General features: G+C 47.2%; 1 protein-coding gene across 4 annotated transcripts in view; it reads right to left on the bottom strand.

Annotated features, from left to right (window-relative positions):
- The window catches only part of LOC138497237 (fibrous sheath-interacting protein 2-like), a 727,834-nt gene that overhangs the window by 55,302 nt on the left and 645,298 nt on the right, over positions 1 to 27,234 (bottom strand). For 3 of the 4 annotated variants that reach the window (XR_011278548.1, XM_069620568.1, XM_069620567.1), the window contains one exon: positions 9,958 to 10,026. The exons of the other annotated variant lie outside the window; for it this stretch is intronic. Coding sequence is in view for 2 of the 3 variants with exons in the window: in XM_069620568.1 (XP_069476669.1) it covers positions 9,958 to 10,026 (69 nt within the window). In the remaining variant the exon portion in view is untranslated. The remainder of the gene's footprint in view (positions 1 to 9,957; positions 10,027 to 27,234) is intronic. 4 annotated transcript variants of the gene reach the window in all.

Below are 27,234 nucleotides of genomic sequence, written 5' to 3'. Positions count from 1 at the left end.
TTTAGTGGACCTTGGAAGGCCTGGACAGGCTCCAAAAGTGTTCCACGTAAATAGGCTGAAGGCTTTCGTCCCAAGAGTCGAAATCGCAGCACTGCTACTGGGTTCAGATGTTGAGGAAGAGGAGTCGGAACCTCTCCCTGACCTGTTCCAAAGCGGTCCTTCAGATAGCTCCTTTGAGGGTGTCCGAGTGGCCCCTCACCTGACTTATGATCAGCAGGCTGAGGTGAAAAGTTTGCTTAGGCATTTTTCCCCCCTGTTTTCACAGTCGCATGGTTTGACACCTTGGTGCAAACATAACATAGACCTACCAAAAGTAGGGGATACAGAATGTCAGACAAAGTACGGTCTTACATTAAGACCGAGGTCAACAAGATGTTAGACCTTGGGGTGATTGAACCCTCTAGTAGTCCTTGGTCCAGCCCTGTGGTTTTGGTTCCAAAGGCAGGCACTTCTGAATTGAGGTTCTGCGTGGATTACAGGGCTCTGAATGCTATCACCAAGACAGATGCAGACCCCTTTCCTCAAACAGATGAGCTGGTGGATACTTTGGGTGCCTTCAAGTACCTCAGCACGTTTGACCTCACTGCTGGCTATTGGCAAATAGCTTTAGCAGAACATGCCAAGGAGAAGACAGCGTTTTCTACTCCAGACGGCCTTTACCAATTCAGGGTAATGCCATTCGGGTTGAAGAATGCACCTGCCACTTTTCAGAGGCTTGTGAATCATGTGTTGAATGGGTTGAAAGAATTCTGTCTTGCATATGTGGATGATATAGCAGTTTTCAGTGCCACCTGGGCAGACCATCTGGAACACCTCGGATTGCGCTCCAGGCTCTTCAGAAAGCACACTTGACCATAAAGGCTAATAAATGCCAGATTGGACATGGCTCAGTGGTTTACCTTGGACATGAAGTAGGTGGAGGGAGGATACAGCCTCTTCCCAGTAAAGTACAAGCAGTACAGGACTGGCCTACCCCCACTACACAGACCCAAGTGAGAGCCTTCTTAGGACTCACGGGGTATTACCGCAACTTCATGGCAGACTATGGTACCATAGCTGCCCCTCTGACTGCCCTCACCACTCCGAAGAGACCCAAGAAGATAACTTGGACCGACGAGTGTGAGAAGGCCTTCAACGGCTTAAAAGAATCCTTGTGCCAGGTCCCTGTCCTCAGGGCCCCTGATTATCAAAGACCTTTTATTGTGCAGACGGACGCTTCTGACACTGGGATAGGAGCTGTACTATCGCAAGTAGATGAGAAGGGTAAGGAACACCCTATTGGTTTTATTAGTCGCCAGCTTAAGGACAGAGAGCTTGAATGGTCCACAGTGGAGAAAGAATGTTTCTCTGTTGTGTGGGCCCTACGGAAGCTGAGGCCCTACCTCTATGGGACCCACTTCACTGTGCAAACTGACCATAAGCCCCTAAAGTGGCTAATGAACATGAAGGGGGAGAATCCAAAGTTGCTTAGGTGGTACATAAGTCTACAAGGCTTCGACTTCACTATTGAGCATAGGCCAGGTGTCCAACATAGCAATGCTGTTGGGTTGTCCAGAATGTTTAACCGACCTGAACAAGAGACTCATCCAGGGGTGGATTAGTTCCCCCTGTCCATAGTCTGGGAGGGGTGAGTGTTAGGAAAGATTTCTTAATTGTGGGTAATTTTCCTTCCATGTGGCAACCCCTAAACATTTTGCTGTTGTTTTCACCAGGATCTAGACTTTGCCAGAGAAGTGCAGCCTTCTGCCGCACTCCTCTGAGCTTTCGCTCCATTCTTACGGAGAAACTGACATGCCCTTAAGACAGTCAGTACCGGGAAACGTTGTTTTCCGTAGTTTCTTTATCATGTTGCAGCTTTCGCGCAACATGGCACCAGAGGGCACTGTAAGCTAAGTTACTGCTCTCTTGGGTCTCTAGTCTTCTACAGGCCCTAGATACTCTCTTTGGATTGATAATGAACAGTGCAAGTGAATCACGGACAGGACTGGTGGCAGCGATCGTTTCTTGTGTTTTTGAGCTCCTTTTGGCGTTTAAGCGCGTTTCTCGCGCTTAGCCCAAAATGGTGGCCTGGCTCCCAAAATGGCCAGACCACGAGGCTCTTTGTCCTGTCCGCTGACAGTCTTGCCCCCTTCACCTTCCCCCAGGTCGAGCCGACCCGGGGCCTTCCTTATTTGGGCATGTACTTTCCCGCGAAACACAGATGCTTTCGCGGGCTTCTACAGGCCTTGTGTGTGCCTCCAGGATGTGGGCTGGGATGTCTGGTCCCAATACACATCCTGGGCGCCAGAGAGTCTAGGGTGGTGTGAATGCCTGGGACCTCTGTGGTCCGTGATAGGTCCACGTATGGTGTGAGTGTTTTATGAGCGGATCTCCCATTGGGTCCCCTCCGTTTTGTCGCGAAGGGAACCGTGGATAGGAGGGGGCTGGAAACGCCACTACCAGGGCGATCTCCTGAGTTCTCACGAACAAAGGAATACAGGAGCCAAGTATCCTGCAACTACGAGGCTGAACCGAGGAATCGCTGGTGACCCGCTGAAGGACTGCTCCTCTGCACTGCTGTCGCTTTGTGAAACCCTTTCTACCTCAGATCGAATGAGAAGGCCTGTACTGGTACTTCGACCCTTGGAATAGTGGGAACAACTATTCTCGGCATCTTCACCATCTCCTGCATGTAAGCCTTCGGAAGTGTCTCTGGGCCATCCAGCAGACTGACCAGCCTACCCAGGAGTCTTGCTCTGTAACCGCCGTCAGGTTGTGTTGTATTACGAGTCCTTGTCACTCTCACACGATTCGTACACTTGGCATTCCCAGGTCTGAAGTGAGTAGTGTACATTGGGCTGAAATACACACGGCCGCTCCGTTGCCCTGCTGTGGTAACAAACTGTGCGGGTTCACTGCGTTTTGGACATCCTCCATTCATCTTCTGCTGCTGCAGAATCTACACGACGCTGAGACGTCCCCTGCTCGTATCTGAACCTGCCAGCACTGAAACTGACGCGGAAAAGCCTGGGTCTGCCTGCATCGGGGACCGGTGAGTAGCATTGCTAGGAACTGGTCGCCCTCCTGCAGTAGCCCATCGCTTTTCCCCGCTGTGTCTAACAGCACGCCTTTCCATACTCGCGCTGTGCTTCTGCCCCCAGTGGAGGCTGCGCTTGAGTCGCGGAGCTCTGTTCATCTTCATTTTTCACCGAACTAAACTGCCTGATTCCCTCGAAGAGACTCCCCTTTTTGCCCGTTGGCACAAGCGTGTGCAGGTACTTTTGAGCACAAGGCTCCACTCTTCGTAGGGCTTGGACTTCCTTTTAGTTAGGTGCCTCTGAAGGTGGACTGGGTCTAATTATTATTCGCACTGCCTGTTTTCCTCCCCATTTACACATTTCGTGCGTCTAACTCGTTAGACTCGTTTGTATTTGTATATATATTGTATTGGTTTGGTATGTGTTGGTTTACTTGAGTTTTATTGTGATTTCTCGCTACGTTCAATGTTACAAAGGCCTTGTCATAAATGTGTATATATTTTTAATATAACACCTGCTTGGAGTAATTTGTAAGTGTCCTTGCTTTGTGTGCTCATTGCGGGCTTTCAGTCACCCTCACCCCTCTTGAGACCTAGTCTTGACATCCGCGATCGCTACCCTGATTGGTCTGGCTTGTCCAGAGGTTACCCTGTTCCAAGAAACTAGGCTGGCCTTCTGAACCTCTGCCCCTCCAGAACAGAGTTCAGAAATCCGTCTTAACGAGTATTTTAAGTGTCAGCAAGATGATACTGTAGTCTTTGACTGATTGTTTATTTCTTGTGATAATATACTTAATACCCTTTTTAAATGTGTCTGCTATTTTGTTAGTATTCAATAGTGCATGGTTCATACCCCAAGTGTTGGGTGTTGGTGCCATATATTTGGTCTGGAGGGAGTGGAAGACAGGTGCATGATCCAAAAGGGCTATTGTTCCAATTTTAGCATCTACTGCATCAGGTAATCTATTAAGTGGTTCAAGACTAGGATAAAGCTGACTCTTGAATGTATACTCTGCATCCTCAAAGAGAAGCCACAGTCCTAGATTTCTGGATGCAACAGCATCCATACAACTATTATTCCAAAATCCCTCATCAACAGCTGGAGTGCTGTCTGGACTTTAGCATCAGAGATCCTAACTTATTCATTCTTGTCAAGTAGGGGATATACTGGTAGATTGAAGTTTTCTCCAATTACTAGTATGCTCCTTGTGGACATATATTTTAACTACTATAAAGTCACAGACAGTGATGACTACTTTGGATATGAAATATCGTCTCTTACTGTCTTATGGTTCATGGTGTCCTTACTTCCAGGCACTTGTGCAAAAGGATAGAGGGCACTTTAGTCATTTCTAAAGCAGTTACGTATCTCAGACCCAAAGCACTTTTTTATCAGTTTATCAGCTACTTCCACGCTCAAGTTGATCTCCTGCAGGAATGAACTGTCACTGTTGCAGGTATTTAAGTGGTTGTAACGGCTGTACGCCAATGATTCCATTCAAGTCCACAAGGCCAAAGTAGGCTGTGTTTTGCAGATATGAGGAGGGCACAGTTCATTACTACTCCATGGTAGCTGTATGCTGATGCATTGGGGACATGAGGACTGGTAAAGGGTTCTAGTGGGGTACTCATTTCTCCCGCGCCTCACAGAGTGAACAGCCAGCTGCAGACCATGCCTGAGCCAGCCAAGTCCGCCCCAGCGCCCAAGAAGGGCTCCAAGAAAGCACTCTCCAAGCTGCCCAAGAAGGACGGGAATAAGCACAAGAGGAGCAGGAAAGAGAGTTATGCCATTTACATCTGCAAGGTGATGAAGCAGATGCACCCAGACACCGCCATCTCTTCCAAGGCCATGGGCATCATGCACTCGTTTGTCAATGACATCTTCGAGCGAATCGCCGGGGAAGCCTCCCGCCTGGCCCACTACAACAAGCGCAGGACCATCACCTCCAGGGAGATCCAAAGGGTTCTAGTGGTGTGCATTAGAAAGAAAGAGAAAGGAACTGCTAACTTAGTAGTGGCTTTGAATGAAGACCCTGGTGAACTCACTACCAGAATTACACCATTACTGCGCCCCTATCACTGCGACCTCCGAAAATGTCAACTTTTCTTTATTTCGACTCCATTACACCACGTATATATGTGGTGGGGTAATGGTATATAATTTAAGTAGGGTGGGCTGAGGGGGGTCTCCCCCCCGCATATATATGTGCTGTAAAGGGTTGTCAAAATAAAATAAAAGTCAGCGGGCCTCATTACATAGGGCTCATTGGGAATGGGGATGGAGCTAATAACAGGGCCGTTATTAGCTCCTTGGTCCCCTCGCGGGACCCGGAAAAGACATCTGGTTTTAACAGACGTCTGTTCCGGGTCCCGCAAGGGAACCTCGTAATTGCGCATCCCGTAATGAACGGTGCCGGTCCCATACCAGCACCCTTCATTACGGGAGCGCAAGCCTCGTAATGAGGCCCAGCAGTTCCGGGGTCGCAGTGATGGGGCTCGCAGTAATCATATAGATCCCTCACTACCTAAGGAAACAGAATGATCCATACGTGTGAATAAAAGGCTTCCCTCCCATATGGCATTAGGCCTCAAGGGAGACTTTAAGTGGAAAACAAGTAAAGCAGGGGCTTATAGACATAGGGCCTCATTACGAGTTTGGAGGCAGCCATGCCCTTAATAAGGGCATGGCTGCCTCCAAACTCGGGTCCGGGTCCAGGTTCAGGTTCCTTGAATGAGGAATGGGTTTACCGGCACTGGCACCATTACTGGCACCATTAAACCCATTCCACCCACCTCGTAATGAGGCCGATAGTATATCTCCCAAACTATGTTAAATACCTTAAAATGGTATAGGCAAACAGTCGAAGACCACTCAGGCAGTCTAGGGATACAAAGGTAGAGACACACATCAGTGCTGGGAGGGAGACAGGGTCCACATTTTGGCCAGTGTGGAGGTTCTCAGAAGTTCAGCTGCTAGAGTCCGCTGGTCTGTATAAGTGCACAGTTGAAATGTCCCATTTATTGCTAGAATTACTAGATTCCATAGCCTTTTTCAAAACCAGCCCTCAGAGTTCAGTGGAGAGAAGTCCACTTTTTTGCCAGCCTGTCTGCTCCTGTATTGTTTTTTTTGTCGAGAACTCCTTCACAAATGTCTGGCTGGAGACATGACATCATGGAGGCTTCTTCAAGGGGAGACCATGTTTAGAATCAGAGTTAACATTCTAGCCCCACTCTGAGTCAATTAGCTGTATTGGGCAGAAAGAGATAATACACCTCTAGGTTGAGATTTGGCAAGTCAGGAAGGGCTACCACAAAGGGTATCTGTTCTAGCCTTGAGGAAGTGGTTGGGGGGAGTCTCTGGTGCCAGGCCTCAATGCTTTACCACCACCCTCTGGTGGACATTTTGCACCTCTGGGTAATACAGGGCAATAAGCACCATCTGTATGTTGGGCGCTGGGATATCAAGGAGGGGGTTTGCAGATCCCTATTAAACAGGATTGCAGTAAAAGAGGAGTAGATGAATATGTCTTTGACCCCAGCATTACTCAAAGGGAGCAACATTTTGTGCGTTGGAAAATTGCTCAGTCTGTGGACTTTTGCGACTCAGTGTGGTGAGAGTTGGCACGGCTCACAAGCTATAGAAAGTTTTTGAAGAAAATGGGATGGGTCCATGCACTAGTCAGGCTGACAATGGTCATACAAGGAGTGGATAATGGGGGACAGTTTCATCTAGGGACAATGGAACATTAGAGACCCAAGCAAAGAAACATTCGAGTGACAGAGTTCCTCCTTTAGGAACAGGGGCATTCATAGGGGTCTGTGATATAAGGATGATAGAATCTGGGCAATTATCAAAGTCAGAAAAAACTATCGGTGGAAGTGCTTCGCCTCCTAGACCCGAGGTACCAATGTTAAACCACAAGTTTGCTCCAACTCTGAAGCTCTTAAGGAAGCAAGAATATTAATAACATCAGAGTAATTAGGTACAGTTAAAAATCCACTAAAAACAATGCCCCCTGATTTGGTATGAGCTAGACCAGCCAAGGAACAGCCTACTGTAGAAAATGGTACAATTTTGTACCATTCAATCCCCCGTAGAGTATGTTTGGCAAAAAGGGGCAGCTTTTGCAGGGTGCCACCTCAGCTTTCATCTACTTTTCTTGATAGTGAGGTACTGGATTTTGAAATTAGAAGCTCGGGGTGGAGCCTTGCCAATCTCTCTTGGTTCCACAATACTAGTGTTCGTAAGAGCATTATCAAACTCCCTTAATAGACAGCCCTAAAGAGGACCTGCATTACAGAATGGGATTCCTTCATTAGGATCAAGGTACAGGGCACAAAATGAACAATGGACTTTGCCTGAACCTTTTAATACTCCAAGCAGAAAAAAATGCCTGGGAGGATAATCCGAGATGTTATTGAGAGGACTGCCCGTTCTCTGGAAAGAATTAAGCAATACATAAGAGCAGGTGTCTCCAATCCGTGGTCCTTCAGATCGTTCGGACTCCGACTCACATGATCCCTCACCATTGTTTACGCTGGCCTGGGTTGATAGGAGCTGCATCCAAAGTATTAGGAATGCCAAAGGTGCAAGACCCATGAACTACAGTGTACCCTTTTTAGTATCTACAGGCAAGCTCAGGCCAATCTCTTTTGAATACGTAGTTCTGGGCGCCTTTTGTATACATAGAGTGAGTAGCCTGTGTTTTGGGACTTTATTAAAATCTGGTAGATGATAAAGGAGACAATTCTTTGGAATGCATTCCTTTGAAATTGCAAAGAGTTGTCTACATGTCTCCAGATAGCACCACCAAAATACTACTATACTTGTCTTGCGGGTGTCTGCAAAAAATAAGCCCAATCCGAGAGGTCTCTAAAAATAAGCACAAGATGAGAAATAAGAATTACAAAGACAAAATCCTGGCACAGTTTGAAAAGTGCCTGTGCCACATGTTCCCATACTATCAAGTGAATAAAATGAGAGGTAAAGCAACAAAGAAGCACAAATGTACCGGAACAGACGCTGCAGGGCAATGCTGTGTGTGGCCCAGGGCTTTACAATTGTCAATACTCACAGAAAATGAAAACGGCCAAAAGTCCTCAGGGACAGCAGAAGATCCGATACAGAATGGTAATGGATTAGCCCACTGTGGGCCTCCTCTTAAGAGTGCCACCTTCCCTATGAAATACCACCCTGTCTGAGCTAAGAAAGATACGGACGGGATTGAAGTTCAGCTGGAAGAGCAAAATGCCACCAGGTATTCACCATTCTGAAAAGAAATGAGGGACATTTAAGTACAAGAGCAGTATAGCGAAATGAAACACTAATCACGTCAAGAGGGACTAACCTGAGTTTGCTGGGAAAGAACTTTAAGTGGAAAGATAGAAGTAGATGGTAGAAACTCTCTTTTTTGGGATGTTTTCTGATGGAACTCTGGGATTGCGGTAGTAGCACAAGAATTAGGAGGTTGGAATGAGGTAGCGTAAAAGGAAAGGGAAGGTAATATGGTTAGTAAGCACCTGTTTTCCTGTACGGAACGAGGGCGCTCTAATGGAAACAGAAGTGCAATGATAAACAGCAAGGCTTCCAACGTTCCAAGCACTCTGAAATTTGAAAGGACACTTCATCTGCTGGAGGACAATCCAGTACAAATCTGTTTAAACAAAACGTGTCAAAAACCAGGTAAGGTATCAGCAAACAGTACAAAAACGTAATCCAGAAAGCAGGGTCATATTACCAGAGCTGAGGTTGGATACACAAGAGGATCACTTGATAGGCGGCAAGTCTGTGGCATAGCCCTAGAACCAGCTTCCTTTCCCTCTGCGCAGGACTGAGTCCGACTCACTGTTTTGTCGAGTGCTAAAGATTGTTCTGTTTGAATTTTTTTCCTGTGGATAGGACGTACCCCTCTGGTTAGTGCCCAGATGCCTTTGGGCTTATGTTGCGCTCTATAAGTTTCGTCAAGATAAGATAAGATAAAGCAGGAGTCGGTAAACAGGCAGCAAAACAGGGAGCAATAAACGAAGGATCAAGCAAGCAGGGAGCTAGCATTAATCAGAAGCGCTTCAGTAAATAAATGTAAGCCTTTTTTGTACTTCCGGGCCCTGTGTGATCCCGGATGACGTGGGTGTGTGCGTGGCACTGGCCTGCATTGTGTAACCATGGCAACAGGAGTGGAATGCGAAGGGAAAAGAAGGCTGGAAGTCTGAGGCTGTAACGTTCCTGCTGGTGCCATGGCAACCGCCAGGAGCGCCGGAGATGAACTGCGGGCCGCCTCTGCTTGAGGAAACGATGGCGATGAAAGCTGGGAGCGGGAGCCGTAACAACAATTCTGAACTGTTAAGGTTTAGGCTACAGTCCTGCCATAAAATGGTAGTGGAAGCCTAAAGAAAATGGTCTGAAGAGGAACGGGTGTAAGAGTAAATCATACAAATTTCTTGTGTCCAGAGTGTTATCATATCACAGCAGTTAATAGATGCTTCATTTAACCAATTTGATGGTTATCACTTTATCAACCTCTGAAGAGGGAAACACTGAGGTTATTATGCTGGCTTTTGGTTGTATGACCATACACAAAGATATCTCCAGCAAAGCACTTAATTCAAGTGGCTGTTGAATGTCAAAAGATGGCAAGGTCTGCAGTTAAAAATATGTTCACATTTTCGCATATCGCTTTTTTATGAAATTCATGCATCATGGTCCAAAACAATCCTTCCGCAATTTATAATAAGCATTTTCTACTTAGTTGTATAGTGCTGTAATTATATGTTTTGGCTAGTCTATTGTAGAAAAACCTCTATGGCATGGTAATATTGGTTTTCACTTGACAGCATTCTGCAATTATTTAATATCTGGTTAATAACCAATACATGCAAGAATACATTTGCACAATGTAATTGAAGAATCCAAAATCATGCAGATAAATTGAAATTAGGATTACCAGATCAGACGAGGATTCCAAAGAACTAGAGGTGGCTCGTGACACTGAGACACTAAAAGGTAGATGAACCTAGAGAAAAAAAACAGACTTAACAAGCGATAATGATGGAGTAAAACTTTCCTTTTCAAAGACCAAATGATACTGGTATGACAGTTAAAATAGTCTTCTTTACAAAGTGCACTCTGTTCTATTCAGTGGCACCAGGCGATGGAGAAGCATCTTATAGATGATTTCAAATTGGACTTGGTCGCTATCCTTTAGAGACAACTGGATAACATTGCTGGCCACACTCAGTCGAATTGAATAACGCTTAATCAATTGTTCTATCTAATCATATGCTGTTTGTTTTTAAATCACACTAGAAGATATGTATTCATCTAGATGTTCTGGGCCTCATTTTGAGATTAGTTGTAGTGGTAAAAGGAGGTGGTAATACCATTAAGGCCACTATTACAATCCATTTACTGATGGTTTGTAGAACCACAAGAAAAAAAGCATAATTATGCATGGCAGTATTCCCTCCATAACACATTGAGGTAATGGAACTGCCACTATTGATACAGGTGGTAATACCACCATTCAAAGTCTAATGGAACTTCAGAATGGAGACTGACAGAATATCAGAATTAGCCAGAAACTGCACTATTACCACTGGTGATAACAGTAATTACTTTTGGCAGTAGTAGCACTAATACTGCAAATTCGTATATGCCCTTTCTGTTCTGCATGTATGTCACCAGTGCAGCCACTTTGCAAGATTGAGGGCTAGATTTTCAATTCTTGACCATTGGGTGTGCGTCGCCATTACCTTGCTGTGTTCTGGGTTGTAAGATAGGCAGGACGAGCCTTGATCAAAGATGTGGCGTAGGGTGCCCTAATTTGGGGTGGGGCTCGAAAACTCTCTGACAGTGGTTCTCATAGAACATTGGCTCGTATGGTGTGTTGAAGATAGGTGGATGTTGTGATCCTTTGAGGATGGATCAGCATTTACTTTGCATGCATTCAATGGGGCACTGTACTCAATGCCTCACTGGGCGGGCGTCCCCTAGAGAAAACCACTGAAATTATGCACAGAATATGTTCCTGCAAAGTGTCTTCATTTGAAGCAATGACAAAGACCTTTGGTAAATAACAGAGTTTGAATACATTAGGTTCCATTCAGGATGACATAGGAGAAGCTTATAAACAACAAGTTCTGTTGGTCTGGGGGTTCATGTATTTAGAATGATATCCATTAAGCAATAGATCATATTGTATACCATACACCCTGCAACAATATCATCTACAAGGGGTTTTGAAAATGATCACTTCTTGAATATTTCTATGAGCACTGGGAATGAAGGAAGAACAAACCCGATGTTATCAATAAGGCCTGAAAAAGACAAGAATGGGAATTACTGTTGTCTTTCACCTTTTTATTAATGGGAATTTGTAGTGAAGTCCTCAGAAAACTAGAACTTTCTGATTACCAGCATGGTCAGGTTCTCTACATCCAACATGGATTTAATATTAGCAGCACTATTCATGTCTGATCTAGCACTGATGCAAACAAATGGAAAGTTCTTGTAGTCAAAGGATATGGTTCTGTTATCTTCATGATCTTCTTTGCGGATTGTTGGTCAACTCTGAACCAGGTTTTAATTGCTTCTGGGTGGTAGCACAGCTGGAGGGATGGGAATACCAAATGGTTGCGTGGGGTGTGTTAATTATCTATTCTTCAAGGGAGTTAAAACCTATTGTTTTAAACGTACTACTAAGATGACCCAGTATACAACAGTCAAGTATTAGGAATGGGCAATCACCAACCTGGTCTTCGGATACAGCTTGAGGAATTGAGAAGTTCACCTGACATCCTCTCCCCATGTCTGGGTAATCAGACACAAAGTGAATTCACCAGGGAAACCCTCATGGGAAAAAAAACCTGTGATGCTAGAGTGCGCTGATGGTTACGTCAGGGATGCCTTTGTTGCTAGGGAGCATACAGTGGTCACGTCAGGAAAGCGTGGTGTTGTGTTCTTCCTGCAAGTTCTGCTGCAATACAGGGTAAGAGGATGAGTACAGTACGGGCATGCTGTCTTTCTGTGTTTGCAAGATATGACAGTGTTTACCTTTCAGGAAAGAGCCTTTGGAAATCGGCTGTGTGAGAAAGGAGGCAGAGTTTCGAGTTCCAATGAAGTAAGCCGTCCTTAAGGTAAGACAGCAGATGGAATCAGAACGAAACAGGGTGAATAAAAGGAAAGATAGAAATAAGAATGGAGTTATCAACCTACCGGGACCGGGAGGCAGCACAGAAAGTAGGAACGTGGCGACTGTTTCCGCAGTGAAACCGCAAGGTTCGATGGGCAATGTAGTTCGCAGAAAGGAGTCGGCTTTCACAAACAGGAGAGAAATGTTTAAATATTACGTGGAGGAGAGGAGAGCCTGGAGCTGTGATGTAAAGTTAATTATGGACACCTACGTTGCATGAGAGAGACCTGGCTTGCATCCTGGTTGGAAAGATTCCCGGAGAGGCGAAGGAGAAGTCGGGAATCGTGTAGGGATTTCCTAAGAGGAGATAAGGAAACGGAATGAGACACAGGAAGGAAGTAAGGTTCTGGAGAGCCGGTAACAATGAAAGCCAAATTACTGCGAAACTAACAAAGCCTGGCTGCTGTAGCAGAAGCAATGCACTGGTGTCCTGAATCTGGCACCAGAAATACTGGATCTGGGTGAAGGGGAGGAGCCCCACCATCCACACCAACCTGGAGAACTACACCGCAAACCTGCAAAACTGATGTCTTCTTGGAAGGAGACACATGTACACCTGACACATGGCGCCACCGGCGCCACAAAGACCAATCGCAAAGCCTACCAGGTGAAAGGAGCGAACCAGTCGCGGGGCGTGAACAGCCGAAGCCAGCTCCCATGACCGCTCCGCTCGCGAATACCCCTTCCAATCCACGAGGTACTGAAGGACCCCCTCTGGTAATGGGAATCACAAATATCAGAAACCTCATATTCAGGACCGGTGTCAGTCAGAACCGGAGGGGGAGTCCCCGTGGGTGTCCGATGAAAGCGATTCCTTATATCAGGCTTCAGCTGCGAAACATGAAAAGGAGGATGAATGCGTTACCAAGAATGCGGAAGCTGTAGCTTGAATGCAGCGGTCCCCCTTCTAGCCAAAACCCGAAAAGGCCCGAAGAATTTGGGCGATAGCTTAGAAGGGACAAGTCTCCTGGGGAGGAACCTGCTAGCCAACCAGACTGAATCCACTATCTGTATCGAGGGAGCCGGGGTCCGATGCCTGTCTGCATACTTCTTACTCCTGGACTGGGCCTCCTGTAAGGCCACACAAGCCGTCCGATGACCCTGTTGGATGTGTTGGATGGTATCCCCAAGTCCATCAATGTCTTGGAATGAGGATGCCTGTGGCACTAATGTGGGAAACACAGAGGGGTGAAAGCCATACGTGCAAAAAAAAAAGGCTGGCATGGGTGGCAGAATGCGCAGCATTGTTGTAAGAAAATTCAGCCAAGGGTAACAGATCCTTCCAATTGTCTTGAGCAGCAGAGAAATAGCATCGTAGGTAGCCTTCCAAGGTCTGGTTCAGGCGTTCTGTCTGCCCGTTCGTTTGCGGGTGATAACCCGAACTCAGGGCTCGAGATATCCCAAGAATGTTGCACAATTGTTTCCAATACTTCGATGTATATTGCGGACACCGATCCAAAATGATTGTCTCTGGCAGACCACGCAGTGAAAAGATACGGTCCAGGAATATCCGAGCCATATGAGCTGCCAAAGGCACAGATGATAGAGGAACGAAATGTGCCATCTTCGTTAATGAATCAACCGTGACCATTATAGTTGTGCAGTGCTCGGATATGGGGAGATCCACTATAAAATCTGTGGAAATGACCTGCCATGGCCTTGTGGGGAGTTGCAACCTTACCAATTCACTTACTGGTGGGTTTGTGGAGGTCTTGGTTTGAAGACATGTAGTGCAGGAGGCGATGTAATCCTGTACATCCTGCCTGATGGTGGGCCACGAAAAGTGTCTCTGAATCAACTTTAAAGTGTTCGCCAAACCTTGATGGCCTGCAGCTCGAGAATCATGACAAAACCTCAAAACTTCATTGTGTAGGTCTTCATCTGGAACAAACACTTTCTCATCCTTGAAAAGAAGGCCCTAACTTTTTGTCAGCCTATGTCTTGGGATTATCTCTGGTTGAGTTACTTCCAAGTCTTTTGATCTTGCTTTGATCTTTTGCAGAAAGTTATGAACAACGGGCACAAACACTCCCATTGGGGACATGGGTTCTGCCTTAAAGAGGGATTTTGCCAATGGACTCCTCCGAGACAGAGCGTCTGCCCTTAAGTTTATTCTGCCTGGGATAAATGTAAAAATAATGTGAAAGGGTGAAAAGAAATTAGCCCACCGGGCATCTCGGCTGTTACAAGTGTGAGCATATTGAAGTGTCCGGAGGTTATGGTGATCAGTTCTGATTTCTATCGGATGCTGGGCTCCCAACAGTAGATGACGCCGCTCCTCGAAAGCGCGTTTGATGGCCAATAGTTCCTTCTCTAATACAGTGTAGCTGACCACAGCAGGAGACAAAGTTTTAGATAAATATGCCACCGGTCACTCAATGTTCTGGGAGTCGGGTTGAAGAAGTACTGCTCCTAATGCGTGATGAGAAGTGTCCGACTCCACTATGAATCTGAGTCGTTGATCTGGCATGGCCAGAATGGGGGCTTTCGTGAAGAGTAGCTTTAATCCATCAAAGGATTCTTGAGTGTCCTGGGACCAAGAGAAGGGGACCGCTTTCCTGAGGAGATGTGTAAAAGGCCAGGTGAGAGTCAAAAAATAGGATATAAAACGTCTGTAAAAATTGGTAAGGCCCAAAAATCTCTGGATGTCTTTGATCGACTTAGGAGCAGGCCATTTTGTTATTGCAGATACTTTTGTGGGGTTCATGGCAATTCCTTGTCGTGAAAGGATATATCCCAAGTGTGCGACAGTGGATTTATGGAATTTGCATTTTTCTATTTTACAGAACAAATTATTCAAAGGGGTTGTGTCCTCCGACGTATTCCTTATCTTAGATAATTCGTCTCCAGCTTGCTGGCCTTGGAAATTTTTTCTCTGAAGAGAGCGCTGCGCATCGACGTCCGCCGAGTTGGTGTCCCTCGACAGCCACCGTATCAGCGCTGACGTCACCACGCCCATAAATAGCCACGTGCGGCGTCCGTTGCTCAGTTCCATTTTTCCGCGATTCGTGGGGCCTCGGAATATCGTTGCTCAGTTCAGTCAGATAAACCTCTTATATTTCCTCGATAAAACCAACTCGTACTCGATGGCTTCCTCATCCGAACCGACGACTCCGCGGTCCGGCTTCAAAAAATGCCGAGACTGCGGAAAGAAAATGTCGCTAATGGATCCTCACAGGATCTGTTTGTGGTGCTTGGGAGCCGAGCACCATTGTTCGGAGTGTGAGGACTGCATGTCCATGACGGCGAAAGCCTTGAAGGAGCGCAAGGGGAAGCTCGAGAGAGGTAAGTCAGTCAAAACCTCCTTGAAAGTTTCTTCGGCCGAGTCAAGCCATTCGTCTCCTCGCCGTCGAAAGCATTCCCATTCTAGGTCTCGAAGTAGCTCCCACCACTCGAGAGATCTAGACACTCAAAAAAGAGACGTTGAAGATCCCCTTCCTCGTCATCTTCTGTTTTCCCAGAAAGGGTCTCCTGTCCCACAAAACACAGCTCTCAGGCTGAGTGGGAGGAATTCAGGAAAAAGATGCTAAGCGTCTTCGAGAAAGCGGCCTCGACCCCTCGAAGACAGCTGAGGGTGATACCCTGGGTAAAAAACTCAAAAAATCGAAACGCTGTGAGTTGTTGCACTCGGCGAAAGAGTCCACCCGAGAGCGCCACGGGCCATCGGGTAGGAAGGCATCATCTTCGACGCCGTCGTCGAAAGTCCCTGCGACTCATGGATCGGCGCCATCAACGCCGTTATCGAAGGGTTCTTCGACGCATCGGTCGATCGAATCGACGCCATCGTCGATGCCAACATCGACGCCGATAAAAGAAAAAACCACGGCTACCTCAAAGCCAACGATTATACCCAAAGCCTCCAGCACGACGCTGAGAACGTCGTCAACATCCTCGAGCAGGATCCCGATCCTTTCGAGTTCCTCGAGGCCTCTTCCAGTTTTCTCGACGCCTTTTTCGGCGCCTTCGAAGCCTTTTACATCGGCGTCGACGACATCAACCTTTTCTCGGCCAATAATGACAAGTTTGTTTCCTTCTGCTTTAGAAATGGGTTTTACACCATTTCCGAGGTCAGAGTACTCCATATTATCATCAATCTATGAAGAAGGGGAGGATTCTGATCAAGAAAGACCCTTCGGGCTGCAGAGGACCACACCACCTGTTTCAGAGGATTTTACAGGAATCATTACATGAGGCATGTGGGTTGGACACTTACCCAGAAGTGGAATTTGTCAAACCAGACCCAGAGGAACATGCCGAAACCCCCTATAGAACCCTGATGGCAAGAATTATTGAATTCATGGGTTGGTCTGCGCCTTCACCTGTTTTTCAACAGGATGACCTTACAGACATACTAGATAAAGGTCCACAGGAGGATCCTGTGATCCCTTTCCATACAGCTTTACAAAGAAAGATTTCATCAAATTGGGAAACTCCTGAGGTTATCCCTTTAGTCAATAAAAAATTGTCAGCCAAGTATAGCTGCGGCTGACCCTGAATATTTATCAAAACACCCGACTCCAGAGAGCCTGGTGGTTCACGCGGCAACTTCATCAAGCAGCAGACCGCTTATCCTACTGCCCCACAGGACAGAGATGACAAAAGGTACGATTCTATGGCAAAAAAAAGCCTTTTCTGCTTGTAGTATGGCGTTGAAGTCCATCAACGCCACTTGTACGCTCGCCAGGTTCAGTCACACACTGTGGGAGTGTGCTTCATCAGCGGCTGACTGCATACTGGAAGGAGATGAAAGGGAAGCCTTCCTTAACATCATTAAAGATGACAAAGATGCCATGTGCGATTCTCTTCAAACTGTCATCGATTCCGCTGACCATGGCAGGCAGTACTACAATCCGCCGGCATCCGTGGTTACGAAAGTCTGGCTTTGCTCCAGATGTACAGGCCAGACTTTTGAATATGCCCTTTGACGGCTCTTCTTTATTCGGTAAAAAGGCTGATGACAGTCTGGAAAAGTTGCAAACATCTAAAGCAGCAGCAAAATCTTTAGGAGCTGCAATCTGCCAAACTCCTTTTCGCCCCTCAGGAACCTCTGGGAGAGGAAAGTCCTTTCGCTATTATTCCGCATTCGGGAAAGGCAGAGGACAGCCGGCTCAAAGAGGCTAAAGGAGATCCACCTGAGGTGGACAGGTCAAAAGTACTAAGGCCGCAGCAGCAGCAGGTGCCTCTTTACCCTGGGCATCTGCATCAGCCACCCCCAAACCACTCTGAGGTCTTTAAACACAACACACCTGTAGGGGGCAGGTTAACTCCCCATCTGACGGAATGGTAGGCTATTACGTCAGATGCCTGGGCATTGGAGACAGTTGCCCAAGGTTACTGCCTACCCTTTCTACGCATCCCTCAGAGTCATCCACCGGGGCACAGCTCTCTAAAAGTTCTGGATCCGCTCCTCTTGCAGGAAATTGTAGACCTGCTAGAGAAAGGTGCCATTGAACCGGTACCTGTAGCGGAGAGGAACAAGGGCTGGTACTCCCCCTACTTTCTCATACCGAAGAAGGACAGAGGACTGAGACCCATCTTGGATTTACGAGAATTGAACAAGTTCCTCAGGAAGGACAAGTTCAAGATGGTAACTCTCTCTCAGATCCTTCAGGCCCTCCAGATCAAGGACTGGCTGGTATCTCTGGACCTCGAGGATGCTTATTTCCATGTGCCAATCCATCTCAAACACCGGAGATACCTGAGGTTCGCAATTGGCCGCTCTCATTATCAATTTCGAGTTTTGCCATTTGGGCTGACCTCCGCCCCGAGGGTCTTCACCAAGCTAATGTTGGTAGTGGCTGCAAGTTTAAGGAGGGAAGGGATTCACGTCTACCCCTACCTGGACGATTGGCTGATCAGAGCTGTATCTTCGGAACAAGCTCAGATCCAGCTGGATTATGTCTGCCACTTCCTTCACAAACTGGGCTTCTCCCTCAATTTAAAGAAGTCACAGATGATACCATCACAGACTCCAGTTCATCGGAGCGATCCTGGACACTTCCCTGGGAAAAGCCTCACCACCAGAGGTGAGGGCTCAAGATATTCTGCAGATGGTCAACACGCTTCAAAATGCCCAACATCTCTCAGCCTTCGGCTTTTTGAGATTGCTAGGCCTCATGGCATCCTGCATCTTCCTTGTGCCAGAGGCTCGCCTGAGAATGAGATCTCTCCAGTGGGCACTAAGAACCCAGTCATCACAATACTCAGGAAGAATGACAGATCTCCTCCAGATTCCGGACAAGGTAGCCCACGACTTTCAATGATGGGCCTATCCAGAGAACATCTTGAAAGGAGAACTGTTTTGGCAACCATGGCCGGAGATAACAGTAGTCACAGATGCCTCACTCACGGGGTGGGGAGCCCATGCCAACGACTTGACCATCAGCGGTCGTTGGTCTCCATCGGAGTCCAGACTACACATCAACCTATTAGAGCTGAGAGCGATCAGACTAGCGCTGAAAGCTTTCCTGCCATCAGTATAGGGGAGAAATGTCCTGATAATGACGGACAACACGATGGCCATGCTCTACCTCAACAAAAGAGGAGGCGTAGGGTCACTGCCACTGTGCAGAGAGGCAATGCAGCTCTGGTTTTGGGCAATTCAGGAAGGAATCTCTCTATCGGCAGTCCACCTAGCCGGAGAGAAGAACTTGACAGCGGACGCTCTGAGCAGGCAGAGCACAGTCTCCCACGAGTGGGAGCTAGCTCAGGAAGTCCTTCAAGAGATCTTCGCCCTTTGGGGAACCCCTCAGGTGGATCTGTTCGCCACCAGCACCAACAGGAAGTGCGATCTGTTCTGTTCAAGGGAATGTCCCCCGAGAGGAGCTCTAGGGGACGCATTCGTAGTGGACTGGGAGTTTCCACTCATTTACATGTTTCCACCAGTTCCTGTTATTCTGTTATTCTTCAAATGATCAGGAGGTTGAGAAGATTCCGGAAAACCATGATCCTAATTGCCCCGGACTGGGCCAGGAGAACGTGGTACCCGGACCTTCTGAATATGTCCATCTGCCCTCCAATCCGTCTTCCACTCAAAGAGAATCTTCTCTCGCAGAAGGGAGGTCAGGTTCTCCATCCAGACATAAGAACCCTCAACCTTCATGCTTGGCTTTTGAAAGGTTGAGGTACAAGGATTGGGACCTTCCTGATGACGTCATGGAGATGTTGCTTTCGGCCAGAAGGCCAGCAACAAAGTCTTTATACCGCTGCTGTTGGAACACATTTTGCAGCTGGTGTAGAGAGGACAATATCGACCCTTTTTCATGTGGTACACCAACGGTGTTATCGTTTCTACTCTACTTGGCAAACTCAGGCCTTCAAGTTGGCACTGTAAAAGGCTATCTAGCGGAGCTATTAATCTTCAAGCTCACTGCGGAGGAACCATCGTATTTCAAACTACCCTTAGTAATACAATTTCTCACGGGATTAACTAATGTTTATCCTCCAAGATCATTCCAAGTTCCCTTATGGGACTTAAATTTAGTCTTACATTTCCTAATGGGTACTCCCTTCGAACCACTCCACTCTTGTTCGCTGAGATTTCTCACTCTTAAAACTGTCCTATTAGTAGCACTAACATCTGCTAGGAGGGTGAGCGAATTAGAAGCTCTATCTTGTAAACCCCCCATACAATTTTCCATAAGGACAAAGTTGTCCTACAGGTGAAGCCTAATTTCCTCCCAAAGGTGGTTTCTGAATTTCACATCACTCTGAAAATTACCTTACCTTCGTTCTACCCTCCTCCCCATCCGGGGAAAGAGGAAGAAAGGCTACATAGGCTGGACCCAAGGCGAGCTCTAAGCTTTTACATCAGCAGACTGGCTAGGATTAGGCAAGCAGACCAACTGTTTGTAGGCTACTCAGGTCACAAGTTGGGACTATATCCATACAATAGGGCTGAACAACTTCCAACCCTGGGTGAGCTCACTCTCACTCCCCTCAACGGGTTTCAATTCATTCTCATTAGTAATTTGTATTTCTTCATTAAGTAATCCACCATTTCTGTTGTAATATTTCCAATATTTCAATTGTTTATTTATTCCTAACCAATCAGTGTTTCAAAATTATTGCCAATGCATTTCGAACCTGGGTCTAGAAGCAATAGAATGGTTACTTCTCCAAGAAGGTGATTTGAAAGCAATGAAGGAATTTATTTTGGTATTATTACAGTTCATATCTGAAAATTCATATTTTCAATATAGAAATAAATTTTTCATTCAGAAATCTGGGACAGCAATGGGGGCCTCAATGGCTCCCACATATGCAAATACTTTCATGCACAAATTCGAAAAGGAATATGTACTTGATCATGCAGTATGGAGAAATTATATAAAAATGTGGGTCAGATTTATAGATGATATCTTTGGAATATGGAATGGCCCAGAGGAATCTTTTAATGATTTTTTCACCTATCTCAACAACATTGATCAACGTATACAATTCACAAAAGAAACCTCAAGAACGCAAATTCACTTCCTAGATGTAGAAATACGTATTCACAACAATAATTTTTTGACCAGCATCTACAGAAAAGAAACAGATCGAAATAACTTACTTCATCGACTAAGTTTTCACCAACCGAGTCTAATTAGAAATTTGCCCTTCAGTCAAATGATGAGAGTAAAAAGGATTGTCAATGATCCAAGAACATGCGCGGTAGAAATTGAGAACATGGGGAGGAGGTTTGAAGCAAGAGGGTATAAACCAGCGGAGATAGAATTTGCTAAAAAACGAGTGATGGAACCTACAGTAAGTGGCACAAGGAGAGAGAAGAAGGAACCAAATATTGTATATGTGTCATGTTACTCAGTACAAAGCAACAAGGTAAAGAGTGTAATCAAGAAGAACTGGAGTACACTGACCAATGACATGCGAGTTGAACATTTGTTCAGGGAATTACCAACTTTTGCGTACAAGAGGAGTGCAAACTTGAGAGACAGATTGGTTAAAACGAGACCTGAAAAGAGAGCATTGGACACATTGAGAAAAGGAACTTATCCCTGCTTGCATTGCAGTAATTGTAATTTTATAACAAAAGGGGATACAGTTGATCACCCTCGTACAGGTGAAAAAATAAAACTTAAGGGATATGCGACATGTGATACCTCGAACATAATATACAGTATTAAATGCCCGTGTGGCATCTACTATGTTGGACAATCTAAGAGACCTGGCAAGTTGCGATGGAACGAACATAGATCGTGTATTCGGAATAACAATCCGAATTCGGCAGTAGCCAGACATTGGAACACAATGAAGCACAACATCAGCCAGATGAGGATTCAAGTCTTGGAGGACATTAGACAGAACAACGCACATGAGGATTTGGGAAGAAAATTGAATCAACGAGAATCGTTTTGGATCGACCGGCTTGACTCCCTGAGACCAGGGGGCATTAATGAGGAGTTGAATTTTATGTGTTTTCTATGATGAAAAATATGTGTGTTACATAAGAAAGATTTGTTAAATGCAAAGAAAAATCATGACTGATAAAAATGCTGGAATTTATGTCCTGCGGAATTTAAGGCAGTTTAACACTACTTAATAATGGAGCCAATTGTAATAATGTGTCTAATGTTGGAGTTCACAGTATATCCCGCAGGGGTTAATTTCCCTGTGGGACGTAAGGCAGCTAATCGCTGCCTAACAGTGAACTCAGTGAAATAACAGATAAATATACGAGCTGATATATGTATAATATTTCTGAAGAGTTGAAAAGACACATTCGCGCATGCGCGGAGGAGATTAGTGAAACACATTACGGCATTGCACGCAGCGGCGCGCATGCGCGGGAATGAGTAGTGTTGATAAATGTTAGTACGAGTGGCGAGAGCTGCTTTTGGAATAGCTGTCGCGTACGAAGAGCAGGAGAGTAAAGGTAAGCACAACGGAAGAGGAGGTTAAGTGGGAATACTGAAGGAGGGGGACCACAGATAAGGAAGTAGTTATACATATATATAAATATCTGTTTCAGAGGATACGCGCTAGATAAGGATACCGGCAACAGAGGTGAATATATACTCTGGGGACGAAAAGCCAAACAGGTAGAAAAGCGTTAAGTATATCATGATATTATACTGTGAAATGAGGTTTAACAATGATCTATAATGGATGTTTTTTGTATATTTTTTCGACTTGTTGTATTGATGTGAACGCCATGATGGAACACAACTTTAACCGGGTATGTGCATGCATTTACTTTACGATTTCACGTTTGGGTGAATCATTGGGAATGGGTCATGGTGTTGTAAATATTATTGATTGATAACAAATAGTGTTGATAGCCCTGATGATGGACGGATGTCCGAAATGCATTGGCAATAATTTTGAAACACTGATTGGTTAGGAATAAATAAACAATTGAAATATTGGAAATATTACAACAGAAATGGTGGATTACTTAATGAAGAAATACAAATTACTAATGAGAATGAATTGAAACCCGTTGAGGGGAGTGAGAGTGAGCTCACCCAGGGTTGGAAGTTGTTCAGCCCTATTGTATGGATATTGTTTCAGAGCCTAGTGCCTAGGCTCAAGGGTGAGACCCCCGCAATTGACTTCAGAAAAGTGAATAAGTAGAAACAAAGCAGTGCCCACCCCATTTCTTAATTGCACAAGTTGGGACTACCCATAACAAAACAGACCATTTCCAGGTAGATTATTTTGGCCATTCTGGAATGTTACAAACTGGCAGGGAAAGAGCCCCCCCCCCCAGAATCTTAGGGCTCATTCAACCAGGGGTATCGCAGCCTCTTCGGCCCTCCAAAGAGGGGTACCAGTCCGAGACATATGTGCGGCTGCCACATGGTCGTCCGCACATACATTCACAAGATTTTACAACTTGGATTCCTCTGCTAGTCAAGAGACCAGATTTGGCAAAGCCGTATTACATTCGGTTCATTTCTTAAAGGGATACATGACATTATTACTCCCACCTCCAATTATATGCCACTGCTATTGGAGTCTATCTAAGATAAGAATACGTCGGAGGACACAACCGCTTCGAAGAACAAGTTACTTCTTACCTGGTAACGTTCTTTCGATGGGATGTTCCTCCGATGTATTCCTTATCGCCCCTCCCATCCATCCCCGTAGTAATACTTCCCTTGTGGTTGCAGCTCACGCTCCTTCAAGGTCAATAGCCAATTCATGCAAGACTTATCTTATGCTACAAAACGGAACTGCGCAACGGACACCGCGCGTTGCTATTTATAGGCATGGTGACGTCGGCGCCGATACGGTGGCTGTCGAGGGACACCAACTCGGCGGACGTCGACGCGCAGCGCCCTCTGGAGACGAATTATCTAAGATAAGGAATACGTGGGAGGAACATCCCATCGAAAGAACGTTACCAGGAAAGAGGTAACTTGTTCTTCTGTTGTAGTCGGTTTAGGACTTCTTTCATGTGTCGAACATGGCCTGATAATAAGGAAGAAAACACCAAGATATCATCTAGATAGATGATGGCCCTCATTACGACCCTTGCGGAAATTGACTGACCGGACCGCAACAGCGTAAATAGCGTTTCCGCCATTGCACGAAGGAGCAAAGTGCGGCTAATTACGACCCATCGGGCACGAGCATTACGCCATGGCGGAATCCGAAAGGCTGCGATGGCGGAAATGACCCCAAAACGGCCCTTACCGCCGCCGTACGCTGCACCAGGTGCAATACCGCCACCCATCTTAGCGGTCACCGTAATGAGCGGGCACCGTAATGAGCGGGCACCGCAAATTACGGGCACCGTAAATATACGGAAACGGAAGTAAAAGCATGTGGCCGGAACGGGAAACAGCACGCCGCACAACTATAAAATCCGAATCCCAACACAACCATTAAAAATCCGACCCTGACACACATCCCAACCCGTTAGCAACCCCAGTTAAAAAAATAAATATGGGAAAGGTAGCCAAGAAAGCGTGTGATCGCAAGCGGCAGGTCCACTTCTCCCGAGAGGAACTGACCGTGCTGACCGAGACCCTGCAGGAAAATGCCGCCGTCGTCTTCTCCAGTCAAATGACCAGGACGGCCCTTGCCAACAAGAAGGCCATATGGGCCCTTGTGGCACAGCGCGTAAGTGCGGTGGGGACAACACCCCGCACGCCACAGCAATGTCGCAAGCGGTGGGACGACCTGCGGATCCGCGTACGCAGCATACTTTCTGCGAACAGGAACATCGCCACAGCTACCGGGGGGGGATCAGAGTCGCCCATCAAGTTGACCCCCTGGGAGGAGATCTGCGCCTCCACCATAGGAATGGAGAGCATAGAGGGAGTCGGAGGGATGGAGAAAGGAGTGCCGACATCCGGAGAATCAGGTAGGTTGGCCAAGAGAAACAATGCGAAATCCACAAACCACGAACATGTGCAGTACCATGTGACCCCATAGTGCAATACATACTTTGCCCTGACAGCGCCCTCTAAAAGTCAGAATGAATAAACAAATTAATCAAGATGCCATAAACAACCCCTACATGTGCAGCATGCACCCCCTAACTGCAGGCAGCCAAATGAATGCATCCTCAATCCACACGAAAATGAGACCACCTCCAAGGCCCAGTCCCATATCAGCCTCATGTACCACCCCAATGCATTTGATACGTTGCCATTCCAAATCCGACAGACCCATAACTAACGCTCGCCCCTCTTTACTCCACCACAGGGTCCGATACCAACGACGAGCTGCAGGACACCCCTACCAGCACGCCTGCAAAGAGGGCCAGGACCAACGTCCCAAGAGCCTCCACCTCAGGTGCAAGGATCAAGACACGGCAGCAGCAGGAATCAAGTGCCAGCACACTGGAGGGGACTGCAACAGGCACCCCAGCAGCCAGCAAGTCCACAACCCCAGCACCACAGGTCCCCCCAAAGAACGTATCTGATGGCACTGCCTCTGGTGCTAGCAGCACCATAGGTGACACAGCTGTCATGCCAGCATGCTCCGACACGGAAAACAGTGCTGGCGACGTAGGTACCATCCATGACCTTTCCCAATCCCCCTGCATGTCCCATCCCCTACACCATGACGAAACCACGCAGGGGCACCCAGAAGACGACGACTGGCCAACCCCCACAAGTCCTGTGCCAAGGCAACATGTGTTGAGCAGCCCCCCTGTCACACCACCGCAAATGTCCATGGCCCAGCAGAGGCAACAGTCCCTCGACCTGCTGATCGAGCAACAGCAGGAAGTGTCCACGCTACTCAAGGACCATGCGAATGAATGCGGGGGTTCCAGGGCAGCCATGGAAACATCCACCGAGACACTCAGGGCACAAATAGAGAAAAGTAGTGAGAGCCTCAGGGGAGAAATGGAGAGAAGCACCGAGAGCCTGAGAGCACAAATGGAGAAAAGCACCGAGAGCCTGAGGGGGGAACTGAATGCGACGTCCAAAGACGTTTGTGCTGAACTTGCTGCTGTGCGCCGTGTGCTCTCGGAGCTCTCACAAACCCTCAGAGACATGCATGGACGCGAGCAGGCAGAGACGTCATCCGTGGCAAGTTCCGTCCAGGGCAGCCCCCAACGCAGATCTGGCAGGAACCTGCGCTCCACGGGCAGGGGTGCCCCTGATACCCGTAGAGGGGGCTTGCAATAGCGTCTACCCACGGGCAGCATGCATATTTGGACACTGGTGTTGGGGGGGGAGGAAGTAGGGTGGAGGGGGTGTGTTGGGCTTCACTGGGTGGCGGGTCCATAGGGTGTATGAATCAAATCACATTAACAATACAGCACTTCATTATCATCCAATGACATGTGTGGACATTGATATTTGCGTACGAGGCCTTCATAGGCGTACAGTCCACTATGTGCCTGTACTACACACACACAGTGCCACAGGTCCCCTTTCCGTGTAATAGGCACCATGCGTGGTTGCTAGAAGCATGCATCTATGATGCTCTGTCGGATTGCACGTGCATCCTGTGCCTCATGGACTCCTTGGGGTGCCTCCACATCCCCACCCTCATCATCATCATCTTCAGGTGCATGCAGTACAGCGTCAGGGGGCATGGGCACATTCCTACGTATGCACATGTTGTGCAGCATGACACATGCCATGACCATCTTAGAAACCCTCTCATGGCTGTACATGAGTGCCCCGCCAGACCTGCTGAGGCTGCGGAAACGAGCCTTCAGTAGGCCGAATGCCTGTTCAATGACCACACGGCTACGTGAGTGGGCATGGTTGTAGTCCTCCTCATGCTGGTTCTGTGGGTTCCGGATTGGTGTAAGGAGCCATCTCTTCAGTGGATACCCGGCATCACCTGTATGGGACGAATAAAGGGTGTCAGTGGAATGATAGTGCTAAGTAGCCCCCCCCCCCTCCTGCAAGGTCATTGACGCATCAAATGGGCCACGATGTCATGCATGGAATGAGACTCACCGAGTAGCCAGGATCTGTGCCCTGCGTGTCGCTCCATGTAGCGTGGTATTCTTGTGTTCCTCAGGACCATAGAATCATGGGTAGATCCTGGAAATCTGGCACAACAATGCGTAAAGATCTTGTTGGAGTCACACACCATTTGCACATTGATTGAATGAAATTGTTTCCGGTTGCGGTACTGGACCTCCATGGCATGTGGGACAACCAATTCAACATGGGTGCAGTCGATGGCACCAATGCAACCCGGGATGCCGCCAAGTGCATGGAATCCCACCTTTGCGTTGGTAATCTCCTGGTACGTGCGTGGTAGTGTGATGTGGTCGTCGGCGTGCTTCAGGAGGGCATCGTGCACTTGGGAGAGTGTCCGTGAGAACAGTGGCTGTGAAATGCCATGCAACTGTCCGACTGTGTGCTGGTAGGTGCCTGTGGCCAGGAAGTGGAGTACAGACACCACCTTCAGTAGGGGTGGGATGGCGGTTGGGCTATCTATCATGCTCACGAGGTCAGCATGTGTCATGTCCACAATGGCGATTATGGTGTCCCGGTCCAAACGGTAGAGGGTGTGGATCTGCTCAGCAGTGAGGTTGAACGGATCAGCTCGGAGGCGTGGGATTGCGGGCCGCCTGCGTGTTGGTAGTGGCAGTGCTTGTGG

Source organism: Ambystoma mexicanum, chromosome 5q (genome assembly GCF_040938575.1).
Source record: "Ambystoma mexicanum isolate Mex_15411 chromosome 5q, UKY_AmexF1_1, whole genome shotgun sequence".
NCBI classification, from domain to species: domain Eukaryota; kingdom Metazoa; phylum Chordata; class Amphibia; order Caudata; family Ambystomatidae; genus Ambystoma; species Ambystoma mexicanum.
The sequence above is the reverse complement of the archived record's forward strand: the minus strand, read 5'-3'. Positions and strand labels throughout refer to the sequence as shown.